The sequence below is a fragment of the Paramormyrops kingsleyae genome, chromosome 19 (genome assembly GCF_048594095.1).
Source record: "Paramormyrops kingsleyae isolate MSU_618 chromosome 19, PKINGS_0.4, whole genome shotgun sequence".
NCBI classification, from domain to species: domain Eukaryota; kingdom Metazoa; phylum Chordata; class Actinopteri; order Osteoglossiformes; family Mormyridae; genus Paramormyrops; species Paramormyrops kingsleyae.
Window position 1 is genome coordinate 23,993,528 of NC_132815.1, and position 16,717 is coordinate 24,010,244.

The 16,717-nt window shown below is 41.6% G+C and overlaps 1 protein-coding gene across 6 annotated transcripts; it reads left to right on the forward strand.

Annotated features, from left to right (window-relative positions):
• Nucleotides 1-7: 7 nt before the first annotated feature.
• On the forward strand, nucleotides 8-11,176 carry LOC111836748 (synaptotagmin-14-like). 6 transcript variants are annotated; one of them, XR_011984092.1, is made up of 7 exons: nucleotides 8-839; nucleotides 1,512-1,694; nucleotides 2,610-2,887; nucleotides 3,928-4,365; nucleotides 4,992-5,175; nucleotides 6,655-7,352; nucleotides 9,859-9,936. XR_011984092.1 is itself a non-coding variant. In XM_072702692.1 (7 exons), the coding sequence occupies exons 1-7, from the start codon at nucleotides 8-10 to the stop codon at nucleotides 10,173-10,175; spliced, it is 2,289 nt and encodes a 762-aa protein (XP_072558793.1). In that variant the 3' UTR covers nucleotides 10,176-11,176. The 6 variants fall into 6 exon arrangements, 4 of the variants coding, with proteins under 4 accessions (XP_072558793.1, XP_023654051.2, XP_023654052.2 ...); XR_011984093.1 differs by having other exon boundaries at nucleotides 6,655-7,087; nucleotides 9,859-9,929; XM_072702692.1 differs by having other exon boundaries at nucleotides 7,296-7,352; nucleotides 9,859-11,176.
• Nucleotides 11,177-16,717: the final 5,541 nt, after the last annotated feature.

Sequence of the window (16,717 nt, forward strand, 5' to 3'; positions counted from 1 at the left end):
AGGCCACATGGAATTTTTTTGGAACTTTCAGCAGAACCTGCCCTCTATTTCCTCTATCCTGAATCCAGTCACCAGTGCTATGGGTGACCTGGCTGATGTCATGGGAGATGCTACATATGCTGTAAGCGACCAGCTGACAGAGCAGATCATGATCATCAAGAGCAAGGTGCAGCTCAGCCAGCAGGAAGAGGTTGCTACAGTACAGGTGTGCAAGCCTGGGGCAGACGACCGCCAACCGAGATCACAAGCCATGACTAATACCACTCGCCCCCTGGGAGTCTATGCAAACTGTGACTGCCTGCAGACCTCTGGAAAGACTGTAACGGGGGATTCGGAAATCCCAGAGAAGGGAACCTTAAAAATAGGTGACGCTATTCAAGCATCTCATTTAGCAGAGCAAACGCAAGAAGAGGAAGTATCCTTTCATATGTTCAAAGACAAATATAAAAAAATCAGTATTGACTCCCAAGGTCATGTAACTTCGGACCAGGCTACCTTGAAGAAATCCCAAGACTCCAGAATTCTGGGTCCAGCTGTGAAAGAGAAAGACTTATCACCCACCATGAGGGATTGTGATGCTGAGATGGAGGTAGTGGGCAGAAGGGCAATTCCATGCGATAACAGGCTAGGTCAACCATTACCCTGTTCCCTTCATGTTAAAGACAACAATAGACCGTCAAGTGAAAAGAACAAAACAAGTTCTAAGGTGAACAGCGCCGTGCATGGGAATCCAGTAAGAGAGAGCATGCCCAAATGCATTCGAAAGAACCAAGAAGAGTCACATAAAGTGGATTCAGGGAGATTAACAGAAGAGAGAGAGAAAGCAAATCCAGCGATTGGTGAGATGATGTGCCCTAGTTCCAGGCTATCAATGAGCTCCTCCTTCAATGTAACACTCCTCCAGTGTAACACTCCCTGTAACACTCCTACACTGTAACCCTGCTACAGTGTAACGCTCCTCCAGTTTATATACATCTCTTCCAGTTTGTTCTGCTTACATTTCTGATTCTTCAGTATGCCTGCTGGCTGCTTAGAGTTGTCCTTCACTACATCTGCTTCCTTGTTTTTTTCCCCTCCTGAAGCTGCCTTTCATCTCAGAGACTCGAGCGAGGTGGTGCTATACTGACACTGCACTTTGATTTCATAGGCATGCCTTCACAAGCTTATGGAGCTACAATCAAGGCTATGCAAAATCTCCAGCGTGACATGTTTAATTTTCGATCAGACATTAATTTGATTAAATGAAGTTAAATATAACTCCTGCTCTGCTGTAGTTAATATCACTGTGAAGATTACTGCCAAAGTTAGGTTGTTCTCTTCCTTTATTGTGACATTTGTAGGTGTGATAATTTCTGTCATCATAAAAGAACAAATGAGCATCAGTTGAGTATCTACAAACGAGTATCTAATAAAATGTTTAGGGAAACAGTACACAACTGTGTCTTAGTCCAGTTGTTTTTCCACAAAAAGCAACTCCATAATTACATGCAAACTGTTTTTACCTTTACCAGAGAAAGATCTTCTAGGCTCTTCCTCAGATAGTGAGGATGAGGAAAGAAGGCCGCACCTGGAGGGCGTACAGCGATGGGTGGCACCTTGGCCCCGGCAGGACTGTTACTCGGAGCCGAGACCAAAGTACAGCTCTCTGTCAGCTGAGAGCAAGGGCTACAGCGGCAAGGACTCCACTGGAGAGGGTTAGAGACGTGTTCTGAGACACCTGTAGTACACAGCAGTATACAGCACTGTGCAGCGTCTTAGCTAGTCTTAGAAAATTGTGTATAAACAATCTTCATGTTGGTGTCTGTCAAAGAATCCAATATATCATTTTTTTATATGACCACTAGCATACCTTGTTTGGCTAATCAGTACCTCACTGAATAAGTCACCTAATTAAATTAATTAATTAAATGAGATGGTGATGAAATGTAACAAATACAAGAAATGCCTCTGAGGAGAGGCTTGGGAACTGAAGCGGTGTTCCACCCAACCAGCAAGGTATCAGTAACTTTTTGGAGAACAAAAGATTAAAGTGGTGTTTATTTTTTATTGTTACTCTTAATTTGCATATGTTCTTTTTAATTGTGCTTTTGTTCTGAGCAGACATACACTGACTACCCAGATAAATAGCTTTAAATATTTTTTCCACTGCCTAAATTTCTGCACAGTACTGTATATCCCCATTCAAATGTAACCTTCCCAATCCATACTCTTACACATGCACGCAAATGCATGTATACACACTCAGACATAATCTCCTCGTTCTCAATTGCATGCACTCACCCATCCTTACACACATGCATGCATATATTTTATTGGTTCACATGCATGCCCATATACCCTCTTTTTTATATTCTTTTAGTCACACGAAACACACAGACACAATTATGGGGACTTAGTTATCACTGTATATGTTTGGGGTTTTGAATACTAGCATCCCCTTCTGGAACAGAAGGTTATAAATATGTGCGCTCAACTACCATGCTGTCTAATGTTGTGTCCCCTGCTGTTTAAAAACATGCATGTTTTGAAGGTTCATCAGGCTTTACACAAAAAAAAGCCTCTTGATAAAGCGTAAAACATGGCCTGATTCTCTGGCTCTCGATTTACAGCCAATGGCATCCAGAGGATGAGGCGAATCCCCCCACTGGATGAGCTGCAGCCCCCCCCATATCAGGATGAGGAAGGGTCTCCGTGCATGCCCTGCATGCCTTCTGACGCAGGTGTCACCCACTGTAGGCCGTCCCGCGAGGCCAGCGGCCGGGCCCTCAGCAGGACCCGGGAGCTGTCGCTCAGCGAAGCCAGTGCTGACCTGGAGATGGAGAACTACCTAACCAAAGGCTATGAAGAGGATGTTCCTAGTGACAGCACCGCGGTCCTCAGCCCACAGGTGAGCGCCCTGGTCGTGGCCCTGACCAGCAGTACGCTCTGTCACTTCACAAACATCGACCCTAAATATGTGACCCTCCCTCACGGATCCCTCAAACACGGCTGCTCACATCGTTAGAGATGATGCTCCAGTAACACAATAAGTTGCATCAGGAGCCATTCTAGCATTTGACCAGAAGAGGGACTAAGCGCCTAAGAAATGCAGGACAAAATCACTAAATGGATTTAGATTAATCATTTTTAAGGGGGGCTGAGACTAAAAATAGGATTGGTGAAGCCCCACTAAATAGGGTCATAAATGGTCAATGTTCTGAGACTATGTTGTGTGGTGGTAAGATTGATCACATAAATAAATTATAGAGAGGCCTGTGGTATTTCTCTAGGGTGACCAGATAATCCATGTCAGAGAGGACACTACAGGCTATGACAGGGTTTGTAAACTACTGTTTCAATTAAAAAGACCTGGATTTCACTTTAGCATTGAGTTCTTGGTATGTGCTGATTGGTCAGTCACCTATTATCATGCATGTGTCACTGATGTTGATGGAAACATACCAGAGCACAAGAAGAATTGAACTATTTAAAGTCCTTCAGCCTTTCAGATTTAAAGCAGTTTGTAAAACCTGAAGTAGCTCGAACTATCATTTCTGACTTGGATTATGTGGTTGCCATAATTTCTTTGCCATAAAACAAGGTTATAGACATAACAGCTACCTTTAATATCAGTCTCAGTCTGTCAGTTTTTATGTAGTAAGGGGAGAATAACTTTTATAAACGTATAATGCTAATGTTTTGCACAGGAAAAAGCTTGCTCTAAATCTCATTAATATATAGTATTTCTCTTTCAGCACAACAGCACCTCCCGCTGGTCCAAACTTGACACTGTGTTTTTCTTTCTCCATCTTATGTAATTTCATACATGATAGTGAGAGCAGGACCTACTGTCAGTTTACAGTTAAATACGTATTTTGCTTTCCTCAATTTATCTCTCCACTTTAAGCATCTAAAGCTTCTCAGATATGTTCTTATGTTCTTACCCAGAATGCTCCAGCCCTACAGTTCCCCATAGGCTATGAGCCAGAACCCCTAGCCAAGTATGGCACTCTGGATGTGGCTTTCGACTACGACGCCCGGGAGCAGCGGCTGGCAGTGACGGTGACGGCCGCCACGGACATCCCGGCCCTCTGCAGTGCCGGCAACGTGGCCTGGCAGGTACACCTGGTGCTGCTGCCCACCAAAAAGCAGCGGGCCAAGACGGGCGTGCAGAGGGGGCCTTGTCCGGTCTTCACTGAGACGTTCCGCTTCAGCCCCGTGGAGCAGGATGCCATCGGGAACTATGCCGTGCGCTTCCGTCTTTACAGCGTGCGACGTATGCGCACCGAGAAGGTGCTGGGCGAGAAGGTCTTCCACCTCACCAAGCTCAACCTGCAGGGCAAGGTAGCCCTGCCTGTCACTCTGGAGCCTGGGTGTGCCCCTACGGTGAGCGTCACTCTCTGGGGAGTGTGTGTAAATTCACAAAGCTTATGACATTTTCCTTGCTAAGAAGGTAATGATACAGTATCTTAGATCAGGGCTGCTCGTTCTTCATTACATAGGGAGCAAGTATAAGTTACATCCAGCTTTGTTGACATTGCTGGCTCTAATACTGAAATTCTAGCCCTGCCCTAGATGTTGCTGACTAAACTTCAGAATGAGATCAAGAAGAATCAACTTGGTAGAGAATCTCTCATATATTGAAGCCATAGAGTTGAAAAAGTCACTTGCGGCTTCTGTGCGTGCTGATGTGCAGTATCTAATGACAGGCGGGCAAAAAAAAGTCAGCTAAAAATGTAGAAACTTTCAGTTCTTGGGTGTAAGTATGAATTAAAGTTATGACCTACATGGGGACACTCTTGGAGGAATGCTAGGTGTTGTAGAGGTGGCAGCACGTTTCGTAACGCTTCCGGAAAGGGGGCCATTAGCTAAACCAGGCAATGACGCTGAAAAACGTGCTCTGTGTGTTGGTATTTTATTCGTTATGTGCATGTTTTGGTGGTAGCTAAAGTTAGTGTTTCCTTTGTGCATGTGTGACTGTCACTCTTGGTTTCTTGTGGGACACCCATCAGGGCTGCGGCTCACTGGTCAGCATAACCCGCAGCGATGGCACGCCGTCCTTCCGCTCGACGGGACACGCCCCCGCCGCCGCTGAGATCCTAGTGGGGCTCGTTTATAACGCTGCCACGGGCTGCCTCTCTGTGGAGGTCATCAAGGGCAGTCACTTCAAAAACATGGCTGCCGAAAAGCCGCCCAGTAAGTGTGGCCTCAGTTCTGTGGGCAAACAGCTTCATTATCAGTATTTCCAGTAACACCAGTACAGTAATACCGCACCGGCTTTGCATGTCACAACATCTTTATTATGTGATCTGGGGCTATGGGTTGTGAGTGTAGTTAGGTTCAATTGTAGGGTGTAATGCAGAGCCAGTCTTCCTCTTGTTAAATGACTGGACTGTCGTTCAATTTTAATGACATACAGTACACGTTATAAAAGCAATTAAGAAACTTAAGCTGGTATCTTTGACATAGGCAGTGTTGTCTTTATTGCAGCAATATACAGTCATGGAAAAAAAAAAAGTACACCCTCTTTCAGTTCAAAGGTTTTGCATATCAGGACATAATAAAAAAATCATCTGGGCCGGTATGCATAAAACTTCTCAAAGTAAAATTTCACTCTTAAATGCGTCACAATTCTACGAGTGACGTGATTTTGCTCCTACTCCCAGACTTAAGAATAAGTGGCATGCATAAACATTCTTAAGTGTTAAGACTTGGTCTCAGCTCCTAAATTATTTAAGGACTCCTAAGCCAGTTAGGAGTTGAATGATGGCAGCTGCACTACGCGCACCCAGACGGAGGCCGCGCACTTTCCGTCAAAGAAAGGACGTCTAAAATGCACTTACAGTTGAACTGAAGGTGATAATGAAGCTACGTTTTTGGCAACTGGAAAAATATAATAATAATTATTATTATTATTATCATCATCTATTATAGCGAGGGTCATAAGAGCAATATAAGTAATGACACAAACCTGTAGCTTGCATGCTTGCTTTATAAACTGTGATTTCCTTTCGCGAGGTCGATAAAACATTATACCACCTTTTCCACATTCCTCTGCTGAAAACAATTTGAAGTCCATCTTTCTACAGTGAGAAAGATTACTCACTAAGTGGAAAACATTTAACACAGTTACCAGTCTTTCCAGGAGTGGATGTTCCCGCAAATTCACCTGAAGGTGCGACCATGCAATGCTGAAAGTAACTGCAAAAACACCCAAGAGCTACATCTCAGACACTACAGGCCTCAGTTAGCATGTTAAATGTTAAGCTTCATGATGGTACAATTACAAAAAGACTGAACAAGTATGGCTTATTTGAAAGGGTTGCCAGAAGAAAGCCTTGGTATTGGTTTACACCTGAGGTTAAATTTGAATTATTTTAGAACCTAATTTTAGAACAATTGTTTTTTTTTTAAATATGTTCTGATACATAAAACCATAGAACTGAAAGAGTGTATTTTCTTTTTCACATGACTGTACAGGTAAAATGACTTGTTTGTACAGTACCAACCAAAAGTCTAGACACACCTGCTTTTAATGCATATTTCTCTATTTTCTCTCTCTGTTTTATCTATATTATTCACCTTATAGTAATCAAATTTTCTCAAGTTTTTAGATTCTTCAAATGAGCCCACTTTTGCTTTGACATCATTGACTCTTGGCATTCTTTACACCAGCTTCCAGATGTAGCCACCTGGAGTGCTTCTCCAAGAGTTCTGAAGGAGTTTCCACAAGTTGGCCACCTTGGTCTTACACAAAAGAAAGCCTCTTGATAAAGCGTAAAACATGGCCTGATTCTCTGGCTCTCGATTTACAGCCAATGGCATCCAGAGGATGAGGCGAATCCCCCCACTGGATGAGCTGCAGCCCCCCCCATATCAGGATGAGGAAGGGTCTCCGTGCATGCCCTGCATGCCTTCTCATTCCAAATGATCCAACTCATTCCAAACTCCCTAGCTCTGTAGGATTTAGGTCAGGGCATTGTGGGGACCAGGTCTTCTGTTGCAGCACTCCATCTCCTTCCTGGTTCACAAGATGATACAGTATTTACATAACCTCAAGCTGGGCTAAAGGTCATTATCTTGTTGAAAAACAATTGATTTTCAGTAGGTATGTCCAGACTTTTTACTGGTCCTGTATGTGTAGACTTTTCTTTTGCAAATTATGGCCTTTTTATGAAATTCTTCTCTTCTCCAGAGAGTTTGATGTTCCCCTAATTCTCCAGCTCTTTAGACACTCATGTTCAGCTCTTCCCCCTTCAGCCTCTTCATCTGTTGAAATATCATTTATTCTCCTGCTTTCTAACTCTTGCTGTCAGATGGGCTGTTCTGTTGTCTGAAACACGTAATAGGTGGGCAGATTTATATAATTCGAGGTAAGTGTTCTTCCTTTTCATTCTCGCCCTCGTATATGTATGCCTGTTGTCCTTTTTGTGAATGCTGGTTTCTACAATGGTCACTAGTCACACTTTTTTTTTTCTTCAGTAGTTTTAATGGGACCAGATTGTGTTCAAGGTTCCCACATTATGTAGACCTGTAAGCAGTAGTCCCAAGTCCTTTCAGCATTGGGGAAATTACTCTAAAGCAGTGTTTTCCAACCGGGTCCACTTTGCATAATTTGTGTACTTGAAGGGGCACAAATAATATGCTATTATGCTTATAATTAATCATGAATCAATCAAGACTTACCACTACTTATCTATTAGTTCCATTATTTACTTCCTTATATTTTAATCTCGTTTGTTCATCATTAATGAATTGTAATATCGTTTATTTCAAGCAGTTACTATATTTGTCACTATATCTGTTAATTTCATAAACCATGGTGAACTATTGATGGAAGAAGAAATGAATAACAAAAAGTGAAATGCTGATCTCATGTTTGCTCATCATTGATTAATCGTAACACCTTTTATCTCAAGTAGCTACTAAATTTGTTCATGATTTGTATGTGAGCAGTACAAACTAACAACTCCTACAAAGTTAATAAGGGACCCTATTGTAGTGTTACTGGTCACACTTGAGGGAACTGAAATAATGTAGTACATGATTAATGCATTAATTAACCAGTAACTAAGTTAGTTACATATTGATCCCATGCTTGTTCAACATTAATCAATCAAGACATTTCATGTATTCCATTAAAGCGATTAGTTTAGTTAACTAATTAGTTAATAATTAATTCATATAGTTCTAGAATGAATACATATTGTCATAATTGATTAATGAACTAACACTTAGCTAATGGTTAATGAATGCATTAAATAACCATGTACTACTATGTTAACGTCTCGTAAAAATGTTACTGTACCATGGCCACCTTTACACCAAATCTCACTTATACTCACATTCAGTTTTTCCGCTAATAGAATAATTACAGCTGTAAATATGGCTAATATCTCTTGCTCTTCATGTGTTAATCCAGAAAAGTTATAGTATATTTTATATTTATATATAACCTCTTTTGATCTTTGAATAAAAACAAATCAGACATGACCTTTTAATTTTATTCAAATTAAAAATAAATAAAAAGATAGGTAAGGTAGATAAATCTTTATTGTCATTGTCACTTGACAACGAAATTGAAAAATGAAGTCGACTCAATGTGAGTCTTAGCAGTAATAAAAGAATATATAAAAATATATGTTGCACTGACTATACAAATTGCACTTATGAAATTATAAAAATTAACAGTTCTGAATTTAAGGCCATGATTGTTTTAACGCGGTTTGTCCTGATGGTAAAAGCTGAAAGAGACATTTTGGATATATTCTGCAATCTTTAGATTATATGCTAACAGCACAATGCTCAGAATTTTAGAACCAAGACTTCAAAGCATGTTTATTCTGTGGTTTCCATGTTGACTAAACATGAACAATCTAATGAACTTCATATTTAAGGCACAATTTATGTGTTACATTGGGATTTTTCCTTTGTTTCCAAAAAAGTGATGAGAATTAGCATCAATCTGCAAAGGCTACTTCCTGTAAAGTCATAACCCAAAGAAATCACCTCAATGACCAGTTTTAAAATTCAACACTAACAGTTATGTCATTTGCAACAGCTTCAAAGGTCAGGAGACACATACCTCAGCTTACAAAAACTTAATTTCACATTGGTTTTCTTTCACATTGCCACTGTTTGCTGCTAACATGCTCTGTCTTATGGTTACATTCATATTTTACTACTGGTTGCTGTAGATCACCAGTAAATGTCATATAATAACCTTAGAGGTGAATTTGAGAAATGGCTTTACAGGAAATGTCTTATGGAAATGAACTATTAAATGCCAGGCAGTAAATATCTGAAAGTAGGGGTCTGGTATTTTCCACACATTCTCTGCTACAGGATTGGAAAATGTGCCAATACCTATCTCGGTAATTCCTAATGTTCTAGATCAGGGTTCTTCAACTCTGGACCTCGATTCCAAATCCAGGCCGTGTTTTCAGTTCCCCCAGGTAGTTGTTTAATAATTACTGATTCTGATTGGTCAGAGGCTTCACACCTGACTGACAGGTAAAGGAAGGCTGGAAAACCAGCAGTGCTCGGACCTCGAGGACCGTGAATTGAATAACCCTGTTCTAGATCCTCATGTGATATTGATATTGACAATCATCTCTCTTGTTTAAAAGTTTAGTCTACTGCAGTTTTATTTTTTAATTGAGTTGTTGTAGCTAACAGGGAAACACGTTGTCAGAAGGCTGGGGCACACCCTGGATGGGTTGCTAGTCCATCACAGGGCACAAACACACACACACACACACACATGTACAGCCCGGATTTAAGGTGTTCCGTTGCCAGGAATGGGGTTTTTGTTTTTGTCAAAAATCCTCCTAATGTTTCTTAATGCTTGGTTCTATCTGTCCCCTAATTCACCTACAGACACATATGTGAAACTGACTATGCTGAACTCAATGGGACAACCCATGTCCAAATGCAGGACGTCTGTGTCCCGGGGCCAGCCTGACCCCACGTACCAGGAGACCTTTGTGTTCCAGGTGACGCTTTTCCAGCTGTCGGAGGTCACGCTGGTCCTGTCTGTCCACTGCAAGCGTGGAGGCATGAGTCGGAGGGGACGTCTGGGCTGGCTCTCCATGGGCCTTAACAGCTCCGGGGAGGAGGAGCTGTCTCACTGGACCCAGATGAAGGAGACTGAGGGTCAGCAGGTCTGCAGGTGGCACTCACTCCTGGAGTCCTAGCAGGAGATGAGTTGACAGCAAAGCCATCTGCTCTGGAGGCTTCAGACAAGGCTACCTGGAAAATTACCCAAGAAGAACCTTTGAAGAAACTTTGTCTTTCATTTGGTTTTACTCTTATTTCTAATTAAACAGAGAAAGCATCATGATCGGAGGTAGGGGTATGTTCAGCATATCTGTAGGGAGCTGACTGCAGACTTCTGCACTAAACTGAGGTGAAGGCAAGAGGAAAGCGATACGCGTCTCGCTCATTGGTAACTTCGTATCTGACCTCAGCCCTAAAACAGCCACTTGCCAGAACTGGAGAAGAACTGAAATTGTCATTGTGCATCCGAACTCCAACTGAGGCACAGACATTTACAATTATACACTGATTATTAAAATGATTTGTCTGAAGGTTAATTTAGTCAGATGAAGAAATTCGTATTATTACCTGCATAATATATGGTCAGATGAAGGATTGGAAACTATAACTAAGGGCTGCTGTGTTTAGCACATATCAAAGCAATACTCAGTGTCTGTAATGGCCACAGTGGCTTAGGTACGCTCTGGATATTACTGTTTACTATGATGAAAGACTATGTGTTTATTGTTATGCTGTCAGGCAGGCAGCATGTTTGGATGTCATTAGTGCTCTCTCAGTTGGTAAAAAGTGGAAAAAAAAAACATTACAACAGTTGAGCAGGACAGGCTGTTTGGCCTTGGTGGAGGCTGACGTCCACAAATAGTATCCCTTTCTGGTAACTTTCTTTTCATAATCTTTGCTCTCTCTTTCAGGTATCTTAATGCGTTATATTTAAGAGTGATAACCAAACGATTGTTGCATCCTTTAACTTTGTAACAGAATTTTCTTATCTATTTTTATATTCTGATAAATTACAGCTCTGTGAGCATATAAACAAATGCTACAGTCTGTCTATTTATTACTTGCATTATACTTTTTTTCCACCTGTCATTTTTGAAGGGAAAAAACAAATAAAATATACACAAAAAATGTAAGCAAACACTGTTATTCAGTATGAGTTTTATCTTTTTGTATCTGTGATCATTTAAGGTGCAAACAACTCCATGACTAGTTTACTTAGCATAAGTGTAGCGTTGCAGCAAAAATTGCATTTTCTAAACTGCGTGAAAGCACTTTATGAGAGAGCCAGACATGTGGTGACAGCATACCCTAACAATGCAGCAGTACTATTTCCAAAGTCAACTCTCTGTAAGTGAAACTTTTGGAAGTGTGGTCCTGTTGTTTTCTTAAGTCTGCTTTGCAGACAAGGCACACAACTGTAAAGATGTTTTTAAATCCAGGCCAATATCCTGTAATGACACTGAGATGACATGGTCCCAGGGAAACTCTTTATGCATGACTCTGCTCTTACTGATGCATCCTAAAATTGATGATTAAAAAATGCACTCGTGGTAGCCAAAGAAATTTAGCATCTGGCTATGAAGATTGTCGATGCATGATTACTGCACTCACACCGCACAATGCAATTGGGGCTGGAAAGCCATCACAGCAGTGACAGCAGTGTTACAGCCACACCACTCAGAGAAGCACCTGGAATTTTTTTTAAACCTCAGCACTCCTGATCCAGTAGCTCGTCCATTGACTTTCCCCATTTTAAAAAAGCTGGCTTTTGTTCCTGCACTCTAACAACTCTGTCTGTACTGCATTGCTTAACCCTAACCCTGCTGGAAAATTAATGAAAGTTCTTTTGAAGTACCCTGAAGAAACTTCTAGCCTTAAGTTACCTTTAACAATAGAATGACAGAAAATTGTTTTCATGTTTTTAGTCTTACCTCTAAATGTATTGGTAGCCTAAGTTTTCAGTTACTTTTTGGTTATATTGTTGTGAATGCTTTTTCTTTAAGAAGTATTGGTTATGAAAAAGTATTTTTCTTTTAAATGAAACACTTTTTCTCTTCTTTTTGTGCTTAACGTGCTCTTCAAACTTCACCTGCTTCTCATACAGAGTAATAATTATTTGTTTAGGTTGGCGGACCATTCTGCTATAAATTTGCAACATTTAGGCCTATTAAATAATATTGGTTGCTTTTCCCGAAAGCGATCGATCTTATTGAATAACGAACAAGATAACGAACGACGTAAGTAAAGAACGAGCGAGGTCTACATGAGTTTCCTAAAACCTTCGTTATTTCAGAATTAACCAACGAAGTTAGTACTTTGTTGGCACCTCCCCAGCCTCCGCGTGAGAAAAGCGGTCTGTCGATAACAGGAACATCGATCCCACGTATTACAATGGTGAAATTGGTTAAATGATTGTCACACCAGAAATAGGCAAATGTAAATAAAAATATAAACTAATTAGAAAATCAATAAAAACGGACCGACGCAACCAAAATTAAGACCAAAATAAATTAAAATATTTGTTGAAAATATAAAAATCGGCTCAAAATGTGATGTTGCTTCCTTGTAAACAAAATGTAGTGGTGAGCAGCAATAGGAAAAGGAAGTAATACTTCTCAAAAGAAGCCTTAAAACAAGTTGTTGAGGAGGTGGTCAAAATACATTTTAATGAAATAATTACTGCAACGTTGTGGAGCATAGTGCACATAACAAGAACAGCACAGCAACGTTCAGAGGTGAATCTTAGAGCTCCCAAGGACTTGTGCACCAGAATCACATCTTTCACATGCCCAAAGCACACTCTACAGCAGTGTGTGTTCTTTGGCATGTGGTGTTTTACCTCTGTTCAGCCACAGTTTGGGGATTCAATACTGGAATCTGCAGTGTTGCGTGCCGTAAGTTTGGGTTACGTGCCGTAAGTGTTACGTGCCGTAAGTTTAGGAGGATGCCTGCAGGTCCTTCGGACGTCCTGCCCACTTGCCGATTGGTCAACCGCCCCCTCGACTCCGCCCTCTGGACTCTGCCTTTTTGTTTATTCGTTAACGTGGGGATTATTGTTTGTTTGGTCAGGGAGATAGATTTAGGCATTGTTGTTTCGTTTCACCTTTTTTTTTCTTGTGTTCGCTTAGGTAGCTCAGCTTGTGGTGATACTCGGTAGATGTGCTTTTGTTTGTTTCTTTGGCCTTTGTCACTCCTGACGTTCGTTACACCTAGTGTTTGTACTGTGTTTGTGAAAAACTATAAAAAAAAACTATAAAAAAAGACTCCCTTTGTGTCCCGTGTTCCCTTCTCCTAGCCCTAGTTGTCCTGTCCTCCCCAATCCCTCCTTCCCTTTCACTTTGTTGCGCTCCAACCCTAGACTGGACCGCAACAGCAGGTATTCGCTATGAGGATGTCTGCTGTCTCCCAATAACCAGCCACCACCAAGCACACATCCTTTGCCATCTGACATGCTTCAAAGCTGGACCAGATATAAGTGTCATCTGTACTCCCAGGCCACTTGGTGACAATGTATGTAAAATGCTCTTGCATATCACCTGAACATTTAACCCTACTGCCATTCAGGGGTGTAGATTTAGGGTGGACAGAGGGGATGTGTCCCCACCAATATCCTCCGACCATTGAAATGTCCCCACCAATAATTTAATCCACTTAAAAAAAAAAAAACAATCATGCTGTCAACATTAACCTAGACACGCAGAAAGGGATAAATCACGTTCTCTCCTTGAATCCTCCCGCCCCCAAAACACATATGAACATTTTGATTGGCTGTGCATTTCCCTGCTATCATGTGAGAGGCTGTGGCTGCGTTCAGATACAAGCAGTGGCAAATGCAGTGGATTTTTTTCCCCGTGCAAGAAGGTGTGTTGGGTGACACATGTGAGGATGGCGGCAGCAAAAAAAAAGAAGCTGGACATAAGGAGCTTTTTTTCAAAGAAAAGTGTAAGTCACTTCAAGTTCGCTAGTGAATCCATCAAAGTCCATCAAAGTAACAACAGTTAACGTTAATGCTAGTGGGGTTTTGACATTACACTATTCCTTAATTTAACTTAATGAATTGCATTTCGAGTGGATTAATATCAATCGAAGCATTGCTAGTATTAATGTAAAGTGATTTTGCATTTTGCAGCATATTAAAAAAATATGCATTCCGTGGACGGAGTTGGTGGGTGGGGCAGGGGATGGGGGGGTGGAGTCATAGGTCCCCACCAATGTCCAGAGCAAATCTACGCCCTTGCTGCCATTTATCCCTTTTTGACAGTTGCAGGTGGGATTCAAGGAGTTGCAAATATGAATAGGGTTGAGGGTTCCATCCACTGCACCTAAAATGCCAGGTACGTCTGCAATGGCATGAAAACCAATTTTAGTGTCATGCAAGGCATCCCCTCCTGTTGGACATTGCATATAGTTGTGCACACGGTGCAACAGAAGTATGATCAATGCATGTACAGTTGGAGGACACAGCAGCCTTGCTGAGGCCATATGCATCAATAGGTCTGCAGGAATCCACTGGTGATGTAGAAGCAGAGAGCTGTCAGAAGCTGCACGGTGCACTGAGGGCAAAATTTCGATGTGTTCCTCTTTTCAATTTATCCTGCACCAAACCAGAGAGGCTCACTATTTCACCCCAGGCCAGCCTGTATTTCTCTATGAATTGTTCATTACCAGAGTGGTCCAAGGGGTTCATGGGCACCCACAAAGACAACCTGGCTTCCTGGATCTCGATGCCTCAAACACTGTCTTTTGTTGACTTGCACAATTCTCTGCCATTGCTAGTTGTGAGGGGTGATTCACCTTCCTAATTCAAAAGATGTGACTGAACACATAGCAAGTTTGATTAGTTAGCTCATCATGGAGCCCACCAGGGTTGATTTGGCCACATCATGTAAGATGTTGAACTGGAATGACCCTAAGAAGAAGTTAATTCATTTCAAGTCAATTCAATCACACAAAACATGAATGTAATTTAATTTAGCAAAACATAATTACATAACAGATTTACTTCCAATGTGGTAGATGTATATGCAATATATGCATTTGGTTTATGTCAGCCCTCTAAGTCCTTTTCCACGTGCATATATTAATTGTTTTTGCATATTTAACTGTTTACGAGTGTTACCATTTTCGAGGAGTCTGCGTGTAGTAGCTGTTCCTGTCATATATGAATGGTGCACAACCCTGTTATGTATTCAAATGGCATGTAGGTGTCACAACAATGAGCCCCATTTACCCATTTATGGATTATATATATATATATATATATAGGGATGGCATAGTGGTGCAGTGGTTAGCACTGTTGCTTCACACTGCTGGGCCCTGGGTTTGAGTCTCTACCTGGGTTACATGTGTGTGGAGTTTGCATGTTCTCCCCATGTTGTCATGCGGTTTCCACTGGGTACTCCGGTTTCCGCCGAGGCTAATTGGAGTTACTAAATTGCCCATAGGTGTGCATGTGTGAGTGAGCCCTGCAATGGGCTGGCCCCCCATCCTGAGCTGTTCCCTGCCTTGTGCCCATTGCTCCTGGTATAGGCTCCGGATCCCCCGCGACCTGGATGGATATATATATCATTTTATATTGCAATACTGACCTCCTACTATACCATCAGCATCATTACGTTGCCCAAAAAAATGTTGATGTAGCTATTTTGGCGGATCTACAGTATGTGTTTCTGTGCTAGGACAGCATGCAAAAAGTTCAAATAAAGAACGGCATAGGAAATAACGAGTGGGTCGCAGCACTCCTAAACCTACGAACAAGATAACAAACTACTTTAGTTACGAAGGGTTTCGGGAAACGCGTGCTAATTAACTATCGATCTTAAGTACGATGTGACGAACTGCTTACCCAGAGCAAAGATTTGCTGCTCAAAGCTTGCTCTTCTACAGCTCAGGAAACAAAATTGAGATTCTGATTTCAGCCTCATTTTAGTTTCCATTTTGTGTGGTCTGTTTCTGATATGTTTCTCCTAAAATTCACTAGGAGAAATAGGTGAGACAGGACAACTAGCAACAGGAGTCATACTTGAGACTTAAGGGAGATGGCTCACTAAACTCAACTCAGTCTTATTAATGGCTCATTTTTTCTCCTTAGTAAAAGAAAATGAGCAGTACTAGAGCCACTATGGAGAAACAAATCCCCACACCCACACGTACACACAAAATCAATATACAGTAATGGACACTTTTATAAATGCTGAAACAATTAAGGCCTTTATTAAAACAGCCAAGTTTACAACACTTTGCACATTGGCACATTAATTTTTAACAGATGAATAGCATATTACCACAAATTTAGTGTCCATCACTACAATGCAAACGCTCCAAATCCTACCAAATACAGAACCCACCCACTGGTATTGTGTGGGTCATTGGTATTGCCTGAGAACATTGAGGCTGGTACAATGGCTGAGTAGCAGGCAATGACCATGTAGGTTGAGGCTGATACTGTGGGTGGGTAGAAGGAGATGACTGAGCAGGTGGAGGCTGGGACAGTAGCTTATAAGGCAGAGGTGACTGAATAGGTGGAGGCTGGTTGACACTGCACGCCACAGAAATTGGGTATTGCTGTGCAGAGGTGGATTGAACTACCTGAGGCAGTGATGGGAGGTTGTAGAATCCCTCAGCAGCAGCATCTTTTGCTTTTATGTCCTTCCTTGTGCCCTTCTTAGCATCCACCGTC

Excerpts from the sequence above, each read along its gene's own strand:
- LOC111836748 (XM_072702692.1), top strand. The coding sequence starts at position 8 with ATGGAATTTTTTTGGAACTTTCAGCAGAACCTGCCCTCTATTTCCTCT. Across the intron at positions 840-1,511 it reads GAAAGCAAATCCAGCGATTG|AGAAAGATCTTCTAGGCTCT; the intron begins GTGAGATGATGT and ends TACCTTTACCAG. Across the intron at positions 4,366-4,991 it reads AGCCTGGGTGTGCCCCTACG|GGCTGCGGCTCACTGGTCAG; the intron begins GTGAGCGTCACT and ends GACACCCATCAG.